The 14,394-nt window shown below is 49.8% G+C and overlaps 1 protein-coding gene across 7 annotated transcripts in view; it reads left to right on the top strand.

Annotated features, from left to right (window-relative positions):
* The window catches only part of PPP1R12B (protein phosphatase 1 regulatory subunit 12B), a 197,490-nt gene that overhangs the window by 85,267 nt on the left and 97,829 nt on the right, over positions 1-14,394 (top strand). For 6 of the 7 annotated variants that reach the window (XR_003794386.1, XR_003794387.1, XM_029228075.1 and 3 more), the window contains one exon: positions 573-755. Coding sequence is in view for 5 of the 7 variants with exons in the window: in XM_029228075.1 (XP_029083908.1) it covers positions 573-755 (183 nt within the window). In the remaining 2 variants the exon portion in view is untranslated. Of the gene's footprint in view, positions 1-572; positions 756-945; positions 1,782-14,394 lie in introns of those variants that run through there. The other variant, XM_029228071.1, reaches the window with a different exon arrangement.

Here is a 14,394-nt window from a genome sequence, read left to right as displayed (position 1 = left end):
GTTAGTTTTGGTTTCAGTCTCTCCTGTCTGCAGTTACGAATACGGACAATCAGGCATTTGGTTCCGTGGAAAGAGAGCAGTTGCTAAGCTAGGTGAGGTTGCGGAGTGTCTGTCGAGTGTGTCTGGGTGATCCAGGAGGACGGCCGTCCGCTGTGAGGCCACCGCAGGCACTCACTGCCCGGGACTGAAGGGCAGTGACGTGATCGTAAGTGACTTCAGTGTCTGTTGTGTGTGTGTGGAGACCAGATGGTGCTCAGGACTCATTCAGAGCTCTCTCGCATGTGTCACTATCTTGCCTTGTGCCATAGCTAATCAAAAAACAATTTTTTTCTAATCTCAAGTAAAAAATATTTTCCGTAAAACATAACTGCTTGGGCAGAAGATATCAGACGGAAAGCGTAATCACTGTTCTAAGATTTAAGAGCTCAGAATTAAGAAAGCAGACCAACCCCAGACAAATTCTGAGCGAGAAGATTCTCTGGGTAAACCCACCTCGAAGCTCTGTCTCTACCACTGCGTTGTCGTGTGCGTGCCTGACCGTTCTCTTTCTGCTTGTGTCCTTTTGATTTCAGGCCTCCTTACAAGTCCCAGGCTGACTCCGCAGCGGAGAGAACGGTAGACGGTGTCTCTTGCGGCACCCCGCTCTGTGTGATCACGAATCGCCCCCCACCTAGCACTGCCAATGGGGTTACAGCTGCCGCTCTGCTCTCCACTCCTGGAACGGACTCCTCTGTGGAAGCCAGGGAGAGGAGGAGGTGTGTTACGACTGATGTCACCTGTGGGGTTCTGCTTTGAGGTAGTAGGTAGCGGGGTGGGCGTGAAGTGTTTTCCCCAGCCGCACATACTTCTGTGAAAACGAGTCTTCATGTTACAGCTTGGGTTTTCTCTTTTGCCTCTGGGAGATTTTTGGTGGAGATCTTAATTCTTTCTGATTATTTAACGTAGGTACTTCTTCTGTTATGGATCTGTGGGCGTTTCTTCTTTCTTTTTGTCTTACGAGAGAGATGGCTGTCAGGCACTGTTTCCCCCTTTTGTGACGGAGCAGCTGAGCAGAGAGAAGCGTCTTTGGTTTGGCTCTGGTGGTCCACGACGACTGCTGGCAGCAGAGAAGAGCAGTGGCATGATAAAAGGCTCAGAGAAACGGAGCTAGGATGTGCAGTTTTGATGAATTGGAGACGAATACCAGAAAAGGAAGTGGATGGTACATGATGATACTGTAGAGGGACGGTGGCCAACTGTTCTGCAGGCTCCTCGGAGGGATGGTGGGAGCAGCCGTGAGCGGACCTCAGAGAGATCTAAGGCAGAAGCTAAGAGAACCTTCTGAGCGTGACCATGGAAGGTGTGACCAAGGAGAGCAGGCCATTTTCTTCCACTAGAAGAAGTGGTAAAAATAGAATGCATTCCATTTGGGAGTTTCAGATCTACATAAAGACTGAAGCCATAATTAGCCCTTTTTTAAGACTAGAAAAAGAGGTCACATCTTACCAAAATTTAGATTTCACTTTGACTTCATTTTATTTTGAATATCCAAAGGAAGGAGGTGTATATTTCCGAGTGTCTATATGTGTAACAAGGCAGCGTGTCGTTTCAGCTACAAGGTACAATGAGTTAAACTTTTTAGACGTTCGCTTTATTATAAAGATAGCTCTAAGACATGCATCTCGAGAAGAAACAGAAGGAAGATGTTAAGTTGAAAAAGAGTGTTTTTCTTCCTTTCCTTCCTTTCTTTTTTCATTTCTTTACGTAAAACTTGAAGAAATTCCATTTTCTGGGCTAAGAGATTGCAGAGCTAACAGTTGTCATCTTTTAATAGGCTTACAGCCAGGAAAGTTTTAATAAATCAATCTTCAATATTTAATGTCTATGTATTTCATAGCTCAGACGTTACTTAGATACTGTTAGTTTCACCTAGAAACTAAATGCGAAAGCAATCTTTCATTAGCTGGGGAAAAACACTCCCTTTAAAAACTCCTTCTGAGCTGAGACAAGTGAAATGAGTTAAATTCATCATTAAGATCATGGTCCCTGGAAGGATGTGTAAACCAGGTTCTTTATCAAACTGCATTATTAAATACTTAGTTGCATGAACCATTATTTAGAGAAATCTAGAGAAACGATTACTGTCTTCTGGGAATTTTATAACCTGTGATCAGTAACCTGTTACAGATTGTGAATTTTGTTTTAGAAGTTTTATTCAAGCCACAAATATTTACTGAGTACCAGCCGTGTGCCACATGTTTTATAGAACTAGGATGTATTTCCTCAAGGAGCAGCAAATGTAAGAATAAAAGAATTAGGTCAAGATATTAATGAATTGTAATATGAATGTGGTATATCAAGATGAGTGCACTTTAGGGATGGCGCAAAATAGGTATAGATATTCGTTAGATAAATAATAATTATTAGATAATAAACAGCTGGCACAGGATAAATAGCTGGGAGGGTATTAGATAAGGAGCTGTTGGGCTCAGTCACTTGATCGTAGCAGCGTGTATTCCTGCCAGAATTTGCTGAGCACCTGCTGTTGCCAAGTGCTGTGACAAGCCCAGACCGCACAGCCATGAGTATGGTCTGAGCCGCTGCGAAGTGTATACGCTAGTGAACAGGAATGAGGGTAATTACACTTGTGATAGGTGCTGTGCGTGGTGCTCTACAGAAGATCCGCCTACTGTAGATTCGCCTTCTCGGGGTGGGGGGGGGGGGTCAGAGAAAGTCACCCTCGGGGTGTGATGCCCGAGTGAGAACTGCAGGGCAAATCACAGCCAGGTGAGGGGGAGGGGCGGGCGTTCCAGGCAGAGCAGACAGCCACCGCAGAGACACCAAGCGGGGTGGGGGGGACGGACACGACGGTGCTCGATCCTTCGGAGAAGCTGGAAGGAGACATGGTGGCTGGAGTGTAGAGAGTGAGGGACAGAGCCGTCTGCGGTGAGGCCCGCGGCGCAGGCAGGGCTCCGTGATGCAGTCTCACCCCCAGCGAGGAGGTTGTGGGTTTATGTGCCGAGAACCATGGTGAGCCACTGGAAGAGTTTTTTGAACCGCTTTGCAGAGATGTGCTTCACACAGCATGTAATTCACCAGTTCAACGCAGCCATCACCACAGTCAATTTTAGAGCATTTTCATCACCTTAAAAAGAAACCCCGTAGCCTTTAGCTGTCGCCACCCCGTCTCCCCCTGCCCCCGAGGCCTAAGCAACCACTCATCTACTTTTTGTTTCTGTCAAGTTGCGTGCTCTGGAGATTTCATCCAAATGGAATCAGTATGTGGTCTTCTGTGACTGGCTCCTTTCCCTCAGCGGCGTGTTTTCAAGATTCATCTGTGTTGTGGCGTGCATCAGTACTTTATTCTTTTCATGGCCGGATACTGTTTCGTTACGTGGATATACTGCATTTTGTGTGCCATTCATAGGGTGGGGGACATTTGGGTTGTCTCCACCTTTCAGCTATTTGAAGAATGTTATTATAAACATTCATGTACAAGCTTTTGTGTGAGCATATGTTTTCATTTCTCTTGGGTGTGCACCTAGGAGTAGAATTTCTCGGTCATCTGTCAGTAGAAGATTTGAGACAAAAAAAGAAAAAGTTGATGTGACTTACATTTTTAAAAATTCTGCCTTTTAAACTCTGGTTGCAGTATTACATACGAAGTGGACAGGGGAAGAATGGACAGGAATGGATGTGAGGTGACCAGTTAGGAGACCCCTGCAGAGGAGCGAGCGTGAAGAAGACCAGTAGCTGGCACTGAGGTAGCCGTTGGAGGAGACGGAAAAGAGTGAACGTGCTCAACGTTTGTTTAGGAGGTGGTCCCAGCAGCACGGCAGACAGGCCCACAGGGCCCTGTTCCTGTTATAAACAGACGAAAGGGTGGCTCAGTTCAGAAGAATGAAAGAGAACTCCCGGCTGACAAAAATGAAGAGACCCCAGAAACCAGAATGGTCTGAGCGGCCCAGGGTGGAATGAGACCTGGAGTCTGGAGGCTCTGGTTTAGTGCCGCGTGTGGATGTAGGACGCGTGGCTGTGGACCTGACTAGGCTTGGATCTACCACCAAGAACCTGAGTAGAGCTGGAATTCTCAAAGGGCTGCCCAGTTCTTTGCCCACGGTCCAAAGATGTGTCAAGAGTCCAGGCAGGGTTTTTTCTTAAGAATATATATAGGGACTTCCCTGGTGGCACGGTGGTTAAGAATCCGCCTGCCAATGCAGGAGACACGGGTTTGAGCCCTGGTCCAGGAAGATCCCATGTGCCACGGAGCAGCTGAGCCCGTGCGCCACGACGACTGAGCCTGCGCTCTAGAGCCCGTGAGCCACAGCTACTGAACCTGCACGCCAAAGCTACTGAAGCCCACGTGCCTAGAGCCCGTGCTCCACAACAAGAGAAGCCACCACAATGAGAAGCCCGCGCGCCGCAACGAAGAGTAGGCCCCGCTCGCCGCAACTAGAGAAAGCCCGTGTGCAGCAACGAAAACCGAACACAACCCAAAAATTAATCAGTCAATCAATCCACTTCTTACCTAAAAAAAAAAAAGACTGTATATATTTTTTAAAGAATATGTTTATATATTCTTTCTGAGATTCTTCTCCATTATAGGTTATTACAAGATATTGAATACAGTTTCCTGTGTTATACAGTAGTCTTTGTTGTCAGAAAAATCTTTTATGGGATATTTTTACTACCCATATAGTTTGGAAATCCCAAGCCAAGAATTTAACATAGGAAGTAGGTCTGTACTCTTAAAATTTTGGGGCCATCATGGCACAAACAAATTCAAAGATACCTTGAAGATAAACACACCTTCAACCTGGGGTCCAAGGGATTTCTGTACAACAGTCCCCACCAGAGACAGACGCACACAGAACACTGTGAACGCTGGAGAGGGAGAGGCACCACGAGGGAGAGCTCCCGGGGCAGGGTCTAGATGCTCAGGATGCAGGTGAGCGGCAGACAGAAACTCAGACCGTGACTTCAGGTGGTGATGTCGACAAAAATTAGCCAGTTGATCTCAGAAAGAAGCGGAGAATTTTATTTGAGCCAGATTTGAGGATTATAACCCGGAAGAACATCTCAGCGAGCTCCAAGAACTGTTCCTCCCGTTAGAGGTCACAGCACAGTAGCATAAGTTCTTGAGACACAAGGCTGTACGCGAAATGACGTCTTATTGACAGGTCACACAAGCCACGTCTGAGCGTCATCGTGGCCCCATCAAGAAGGAGGGTTATCTTTAAGGCGCTGTCTCGTTGGTGCTGGGAGAACACTGCTCTTCGTGGCTGAGCAGGTGTTCCTGCCGACGGAGGTTTGGTCGATGTAAAGTGCAGATACGCCCTGCACGGTAAGGGGGAGAGCAGGGCCAGAGGGCAGAGCAGATGTGCTTATGTTTGAATTGTTCTTGTCTCGCCATAAGATATGAACTTGATTTCACAGTAACAATAGTTCGAAGTGACCAGCTGTACTAAAGCTAGAGCGAGCATCTAGAGGAGCAGTGAGGTAAGTGCATCAGGAGTAGCTGTTGAGACAGAAGATGTTGCAGACGCACTGTGGTATCTGGTAGAGAGCTGCTACGGGAACCTGCGTGTGTAAGGCGTCTAACAGCCGTCTAGGGAGAGGCTGCCGTGTGCCCGGCGCAGGGGCGTTACGGATCCAAGGTCAGGGAAAAGCTAGCGCGTGTCCGTGTGGAAGGCAGCTCAGAAGCTGCAGCAGTGTCCGATGTGGGAACAGAGCGGGTCTGGAGTAGAGGGGCAGGGAAGGGGCCGCAGAGGAGGTGCCTGGGCTTGAGTTTTGAGAGGCTGGTCGTAACAGGAGGGTGGTATTTTAGAGGGACCTGAGAAATTCGGGGACAAGTTCACTGTGCCTGGCACTGGGAGGAGGGCAAGGCCAGTGCAGCGTTTCCGCAGGTGTCTTGTGTGAAGTAGATTTAGATGCAGAAAAAAAGTGTTCTGTGGCCCAGCGAATTTGTGAAACGACGGCTTAAACACAGGTAAACACAGGTTGCTCCAAAACCTGGGGATCGCTCCTCTCCAGGGCGTGGGGCTGGTTAGAATTTGCACAGTTGCCAAATTTCTGTGTCCATCGATTAGTTTTGTTTTTTCACAGAAACCTGACTGGTACTCCATTGGGAATACTTCGGAAATTGTGGCGCTAGAGAGAGGCGGGCAGGAACCACTTGGTGTAGTTTCTGTCTGTGCTGTGCTGAGAAACTTGAACTTCCTCTCTCAGAGCTGTGGACTGGAGTGCTTTCAGCCGGGGAATGGCTTGATCGAATAAAACGTCATTTAAGCCTTTACAGAATTAAAGCCGTTCAGTTTCTCCTTCAGACAAACACACGCTGAAAGAAAACAAGCACGTGTTTTGAAAACAGCTAAATTTCCCTTCTGAAAGAGCATGCTGGGTACTAATTCTTCTCGTGAAGCTGCAGCTTGCTCTGTAACCAGCTCCTTGTGGAAGCATTTTGGCTCTTGCTGGGAAATGGAGACCTGGAGCCTGTGTTGACAGGTCCCGTTGGAAACAGGTAGCGTCAGGCAAATGGGTCTTGAAACTGGCCATAGCAAGCCCTGACCAGCAGAAAAGTCATCTCAGAAAGAATCCCTGTTTGCAGGGTAACTAGAGCTCGTGCATTGGGGTGTGGGTCTTCCCATGGAACCGGCGCACCTGACTTTCCCTTTCTGAGCTGGGTTTGTTCGAAGAGGGGGGAGTGGGCGCGTGTAGCACTGGCCGGGGGTGGGGTGCGGCTCTCCGGGAGGGGGGGGCCCTTCACTCAGCCTGTGAACTACACATATGATTACAGACGCATCAGGAGGCAGGGCTGGATACAGTGGTCATTATGATACCAAACCGTGATCAACACGGAAAGGTGATCAACACGGAAAGGTGAACACTAGACTTTTCTGAGGGATGATGGGTAATTTTTATTTTATTTTTATTTTTTTCCTGTATTTTCCAAAGTTCCAGAGTGATGAAGAATTGCCATTGTAATGGGGGTGGGGGGGCAGATGAGCTTGAAAAAAAATTAATCCTGTGGACAACAGTCTCTATTATGATGTAAGTCTGTGAAGATGGCCACAGTCATTGAAGAGTAGACACGGGAGTCAAGCGAGTCAAGATAATTTATGCAGGATTCTAGATAATGTGTGATTTTGTTACATAAGCTCAGGGCAGGACCTCTGAAAGTTTATTACTTTTGAGAAGGGCACAACCTCGGATTTACAAAGTTCCTTTTTTAAATTTTGTTTCTTTTTCTTTGTTTTTTTTTTTTTTTTTTTTCTGAAAAGCTCCCCTGTGACCAATGTGTTCCTTCTACCTGATGGAAAGGAAGAGGAGTTATGCCCCTGTTTTGCAGATGGAAATGCCGAGGCCCTAAGAGCATGGAGTGATTTGCCTGATATCACACCTTGAGTCAGGCACAGTGGAGACCGTAACTCAGGCCTCTTTTTCCTTCGCATTGAACTCACTAACCATTTCTTCTTTTGGATTAAAAAGTTTTGGTCCAGGGGCCAGTCCGTCTCCATCAGTGCCTGGAGCGCGGCAGCCTCTGCCTTCATGGCACTCTGATCACTGCATCCCATTTTGGGGTTGCTCCTGAGGACGGTAGAAACCACCAGCGTCCTCAGATTGTGAAGGGGTTGACTGGGCTGGCGGACGACAGGGTGGAGAGGGCACATGGCATGCAACTGGCAGAAGGCGACAGGGTGTCAGGGCAGGCAGCAGCTGTCGCAGGGCGTGGTGGCTGCCTTCATTCCGAAAGCCCCAGGTTTTCCTTAGCAACGGTGTCAACAGTGTCAACAACTCCCGGGGCTAATATTGGAGTCTGCGGGCTCCTGCCTTTGATCCTCTCTCCCCAGCCCTGAACTTTACACCTTCTTTTTTTATTGGTGCCCTTTCTTTTCTTGTAGAAATGGCCAAAACAGTTTTTCTCTACAAGAAGCTAAAGTTATTTGTCTTTCCCAGGTAGCTCACGTGCGACTTGCTTTGTTTGGTCTGTTTACGGCCGAGTCATACATATACCACACGTGTCGACCTTCTTGAATCCTTTGGGGTCTTTATAAGCTGGGTAGTTATTCCACTAAGTGAAGCTGTCAGCAGATTAATTTGGCATCGTCTTTGGAATGTCAGAAATTTAAACCAAGTAATTAAACACTGAGTCACGGTTTTTTAAAGTTGTTTGACTCATCTCCCTGTCTCCAAGCTAAAGTCAGGCAGTTGTCAATTCAAGGAGGTGTTCTAGAGAAGAGGTTCCCAAGCTCCTCCAGCCTCTCTCAGTTTTTGTTCTGAAATGAGTGTTTTCTTTCCCTGAGAGACCGCAGCAGCGCTGAACTTACCAGGCTTTTCTCTGCTGGTATAAATAGTTCTCTCTCTTCCTAACTAGGAACAGGAAGAGTGAAATGTATGTAGCAGTCGGTACATTCTCTTAAGTATTGCCGTGCTGGAGGTTTCTGGGTTGCTTGTATGATTAGTATTGTGTTGGCTGTTAAAGATTACGCTTGCTTGACTCCTTTCTTGCTATAGTTAGGAAGACAGTTTCTGCTGTTTTGTCACCGAGCACATGCCATGTCGTGCAGCGTTGGGTGGTGTTGGTTCTGGGGGCCGCTTTTTTCACGTCTCACAAGCTCTGCCGTCAGGACATCTCATCATTGCCAGTTGTCATCCCCACACGTGTGAATTTGGTCATCGGTGCTCACGTTACTTCTACTGGGTTATGTGCATTGCTGGTACTAAATATGTCTAAATAAGTCTGAAAGATCCCTTTCAATAACTGTTAAATTAAGTAACTTTTAAATGGTGATAAAAGAGCATGTGTGATTGACACCTGATTGGCACCGCTTCCCTTTCTCAGCGGTAAAGTGCTGGTGCGTCCTGAAGTTGATGACGGGCCAGATCTGATGGCACTAGTTAGCCAGCGGGAAAGATGCTGTTGGTCTGTATTTAAAAACACCAAGTGCGAAGTGACTATACTGCACGTGGGATTTCTTTTTGGGGTGATCAAAATGCTTTAAAATTGATTATGGTGATAATTGCGTAACTATGAATATACTGAAAGCCACTGAATGGTGCACTTAAATGGGGATGTGAACTGTTTCTCAGTAAAGCTGTTTAAAAATAACACTCGGACCATTTCGCCCCACTCGGCAGCTCTGGAGAAGACCTGGTTGGTGCCTGCCGAGAGTTACTGCAGCAAGGTGCAAGGGCCTGGGGGTAGAAGTCTTGTTATCTTTCTTCTGTATTCCTGTTGCTAAACACAGCTACTGAGACATGAGCCCTCTTCATTTCCAGAGACAGTGGCATTTGTCACACAGTTCCTCAGCACACCACCTGACAGTTCAGGAGTGGCGGCTTAAAAATGCCCCCTCCCCAGCCCCGGGGCTTCCCTGGTGGCGCAGTGGTTGAGACTCCGCCTGCCAAGGCAGGGAACACAGGTTCGCGCCCCGGTCTGGGAAGATCCCACATGCCGCGGAGCGGCTGGGCCCGTGAGCCATGGCCGCTGAGCCTGCGCGTCCAGAGCCTGTGCTCCGCAACGGGAGAGGCCACAGCAGTGAGAGGCCCGTGTACCACACACAAAAAAAAAAAAGCCCCCCGCCGCCCCCCCACCACCCCGGCCACAGGACACACGCATTCCAAAGGCGGCCAGGAAGCCACAGAGCCTCTGGCAGCTCTGCCCCAGCTCCCAGCCACTTCAGAGTACAGCCAGAAGTCACCGGACACCTGCTGCTCAAAGCTCTTATCAGCCATGTGTTTACAGTTAATCTCCTTCTGATAAAGTGGTTCTTTTTTCAGAGCTGTGAGTGTTGGTGACATGTGGGAGGGACCAAAATTTTGTGCCCTCACTCAAGCCCCCCCCATACCAGGTGATTTCCCCATGTTGGAAGAAGATGGTCGCTTGTGACCACCTCACAAAACGAGCTCTAGTGTTTACTAGGGCAGGACAGCCGGAGGAGTGGGCACTTTTTCAACAAACAGGGCTTCTGAGAAAGCTGCTGCATAGGTGTGTGGCTGGTGTGTCTGAGGTGCTTGACCTCTCACCTGTGATGGTTTGATCTGGCAGTGGAGTCCTGGCCGTTCCCGGTTTTATGGAAATGGGAGGCGCAGGAAGTTGATCTTTGTGTTCTGGGTTTGCGGGCCGACTGGTGTGCCGAGCTGGGCACCAGTGAGCACTGGGCCTGGAGGGGCAGGAGCCACAGGTGAGTGTCTGCTTGGCAGTTCTGATGGCCGGGAGCGCCTTTCTGCCCTCCGTCCTCATCTCTCTGGTGATTCTTTGGGAAGCTGGCTGGTTGCGCACACCATTTGGGTGCTATGGTTGGGGTGGGGGATGGTAAGAATAAGATGCAGTGTTTGGAATAACCAGTTGGGAACTATTCTGGTTTTTCTTCCTATTCATAATTGATTTAAACATGTGCGCTGACTTAAGGATCCCATCCAAGAGATTAGAGTGGCAGAGGACGGTTAAGAATTTCAGGAAGTAGAAACATGCATCTCTTTTTTTTTTTTTGCAGTACGCGGGCCTCTCACTGTTGTGGCCTCTCCCATTGCGGAGCACAGGCTCCGGACGTGCAGGCTCAGCGGCCATGGCTCACGGGCCCAGCCGCTCAGCGGCATGTGGGATCTTCCCGGTCCGGGGCACGAACCCGTGTCCGCATCGGCAGGCGGACTCTCAACCACTGCGCCACCAGAGAAGCCCCCATGCATCTCTTTTTAAGGGGAAACTGCTATCAGTAATGTTATACTTAAGCTGGATAGTAGTACACAGGTGGTGGTTGTATTGTTTATACCCTTTATAGCTTAAGTATTACATAGTATATATTTTAAGTAAATAAGATGGAAAAAATGTCAGATATTTAGGGCAGTTGCAGAGAGAAGCTGGTTTAGGTATGTGAAGGCATAGATCGCTCCTTGAGTTGGCCTTTGAACAGGAAATGATAAAATGAAGAGACTAACCCATTGAGGTCTGGGTAAAAGCACTTTGCTTACTACAAACTGTACAGTCAGATTGAATCTTTTTCTATTTCATTTTTTTCATACTTTATTTTTAATTTTATTTATTATTATTTTTGGCTGCATTGGGTCTTCGTTGCTGTGCAGGGGCTTTCTCTAGTTGCAGCGAGCAGGGGCTACTCTTCTTCGCGGTGCGCGGGCTTCTCACTGCGGAGCACGGGTGCTAGGCGCGCGGGCTCAGTAGTTGTGGCTCGAGGGCTCTAGAGCTCAGGCTCAGGAGTTTTGGCGCACAGGCTTAGTTGGTCCACAGCATGTGGGATCTTCCCAGACCAGGGTTCGAACCCATGTCCCCTGCCTTGGCAGGCAGATTCTTAACCACTGAGCCACCAGGGAAGTCCCAATTAGGTTGAATCTTAATGGTAATAAATGTTTTCCCATACATGTAAGAAGTTTCCTCATTGATCTTGGTTGCTCAGAGGACCAGATTGTAGACAGTTCAAAATGGGGCTGAGTCAGGCATTTAGGAGCCCCTGCTGCTGGCCGTCATCGCAGCCCCACGGGGAGACTGCCTGCTGGACCGCTGCCCAGCCGCCAGAACTGGACTGTTCTCTCCCTGCTCCTCCTCTCCTTCCTGTGTTGTGTGCCTTTGGCGATCGTGCCACTTTGTGTTCCCTGAAGGTGTTTGATGTCCACGCTGACCCTTTTTTCTGGGACAGCCTTCTGCCACCTACTCTGCTGAGCAGAGTTCTGTTCGTACTGTAGGAGCTCCTGAGGTTCACCCCCCTGCCGGCTTCCTGTTCCCACAGCCCCAGGCTGAAGCCGGGGTTCTCTTGCCGGTGTTCTTCTGTGGCCCTGTCCTTAGGGCTGGTCCAGCTGACACCCCTGCATCGGGAGCTCCGGGAGGTGCTCTTTCTGCTGGGTTTTCTTCATACCACAGAGCCCACTTGCTCAGCAAGGTGTCGGGTAAACGGGTGGGGATGAGCAAGCCGCTGTGTAGTGATCCTGGTGTCCAGAGGGGGGCAGCAGAGGCACGTCTGTTGATCCACTTCGCAGAAGGCGAAGACCCCGTTCTGTGTCTGGCTCCGTGTGCCGGTAAGCACACCAACCCCATTCCACTTGAGGTGTTCTAATGTAGGCAGAGAAGGTGTGTCCTGGCAGGTGGAGGTTCCTTCATGTGAGAGCAGCAGGCACAGGTGACAGCCCCCCGGGCTGCGAGGCAAGAGCCCTGGTTTGCTCTCCAGCTGAGTGCACAGCTTATGCGTCGAGGTTGCCTTTTAACTTCTGAATCGGTCCGTGTGGAGTTAGGAGGTGGCTGTCCTGCTGTTCGCGCATTCAGCGCTGTGCAAGAACTGCAGGTACGACACGAGAGAGGCCTGCCTACAATTGTGCCCTCGAGACTGAGGACGCCAGGTACACGCCTTGGAAACCATGAGGCCGCGTGGGGGGTAGACCCTCGAGGGCAGACTGTGTAGGTGGCGTACTGCACTCTTGGAGGAGAAGGCGGGTCCTGTGAGACGGGAGGCTGTGGCGGCATCTCAGGTGGCCTCAAAACATGCGAGAGGTTTAGAGTGGGTTAGAGAATTAGTGTTCTGAGTGGTTACCGTACGCCAGAACTCCCTAGATGCATTTAATCCTCATAGCTTTGGGAGACGAATATTATTTTCTTTAATGCATATAAGAAAAGGCTCAGATGACGGGCCCTGCCCACAATCACAGAGCCAGTAAGTGGCAAAGCCAGGATTCAAAACCGGGTCTTTGGGACTTCACAGCCCACGTGTTCTGACCCCACCGGTCCGTGTCCAAGGAGCCGGTCTCCCCTGGGCCGTGGGATGCCGTATGCTGGCACTGTGGGCACGGGTTAGGCTCTCTTGATGTTTTGTTCTTTGAAGGAAATGGGTATCTGTCTTGGGAGAAACCACTTCTGAAAACAAAGTAAATTGAAAGCTTTCCGTCCTCTCTGGAATCCGAATGGGGAATCCGGGCTTTTGGAAACCAACTGAGGCATCGTCCTGTCGGCCATCAGGCTGGTCCAGCATTCTGTGCCGGGTGCAAGGAGTTTCCCTTGGGAAGGATCCCAGAGCTGGGGCGCACAGTGTTTCCCAGACGGAGCAGCAAGAGCTCACCGGGGACGGGGACAGAGGCGCACCTGCCCACGTGCCTGTCCCCCTACCTTCTCCCTGTCGCTCTCGAGGGAGGGCTCTGACCCCACTCTGTCCCCCACCTCCCGCCCCCTCTCCAGCCCGCCGAATCGGAGCCCTGCCCCCTCGCCCGTCCGGCGCCTGCACCGCGGACCCTCCGTGCCCTTGGTCGTGGGCCACTGCCTTCTGGAGCCTGTGTCTTCCACGACCTCTGGTTCCAGTCTTCCCTGCCCCTCCGTTCTTCCCCGCCACCCCTGCTCTGCGCTCTTCCAGCCCTTCCTCCTTGGCAGGCAGGCGCCTGGGGCTTCCTGGGTTTCCTCCTCTTCTCCTCCCAGGACCCGCCTGAGCTGCTGTTGCTGCTCTGCCGCCCCTGCATCACTCGGGCCTCCCTGTGGAGCTTCCCGACACCACGTGTACAACGGCGCCAGACTTCCGGCGGCCGTATCTGGCCATTCTTTTCCTTTCCTGTACATTTCTTCATCTGTTTAAAGTATTGCTGCAGGTATGCATTTCCTTTAGTTCCCAGGTCCTCTTTAGAACAAGGGTATAAACAAATAAACCAAACCCCTCCCTTCCCTCTGACCCTAAAAGGCAAGAAAGAGCCTTGCTTGTTAGTTAATGGCTAAGCTGACACTAGAACCCAGGAACACCCATTCCTAGTTAGAAACGGCGAGGTAAACCTGCACTAACGCCTGGCCGCCGTGTGGGCTGCGTCCTCTGCAGGAGAATTTGGTCCCTCTTGTCACCTGTCCCTTCCAGCTTGTCCGGGATGGCCATACTGCACGTGAATGGCAACCTCTGGAGATATGAAAGCATCCTTTTCCAAGATAGAGTGTTGATGATGGCAGACTTTTGGAAAACATCAGGGGACACTAAGAGAAGCCTAACATAAGACAATACTCCCCTCCTGGTATTGCTAGATTTGGAAAAAGAAATGTCTTGCTGCACGAATCCACACAGCTGGGGTGCCGTGGCGCTAGGTGAAGAGCCCGTTTTCGTGTGGTGTGATGTCAGAAAAGCTGTGCTGGAGCCAGGCGACCAGTCCTACTCCCTTTAGGTCTCACCTGACAACACTGTGACCTTGGGTGGGTACTTTAGTGTTTCCTTGGGCCTCAGTCAGCTCTTCTGTAAAATGGGAATGATTTTATCCTCTCTGCCTGAAGTCTTGAAATTAGATCATGTGACTCCTCAAACTCATAAAATCTTTAGCCGCAGGTCTGTGCTCTGTTCTTCTCTGGCTCATCCCCCTGCCCTGTAGCTGTCCCTGCGTGCTTCCAGGTTGATCTTTAGGAAGTTCCTTCTCACCTCCCTGAAATGTACCTGTGCCACCTCATACACAGGA

This window comes from Monodon monoceros, unplaced genomic scaffold (genome assembly GCF_005190385.1).
Source record: "Monodon monoceros isolate NGI ecotype Baffin Bay Population unplaced genomic scaffold, NGI_Narwhal_1 Super_Scaffold_18, whole genome shotgun sequence".
NCBI classification, from domain to species: domain Eukaryota; kingdom Metazoa; phylum Chordata; class Mammalia; order Artiodactyla; family Monodontidae; genus Monodon; species Monodon monoceros.
This window is presented reverse-complemented; position numbering and strand designations above follow the sequence as displayed.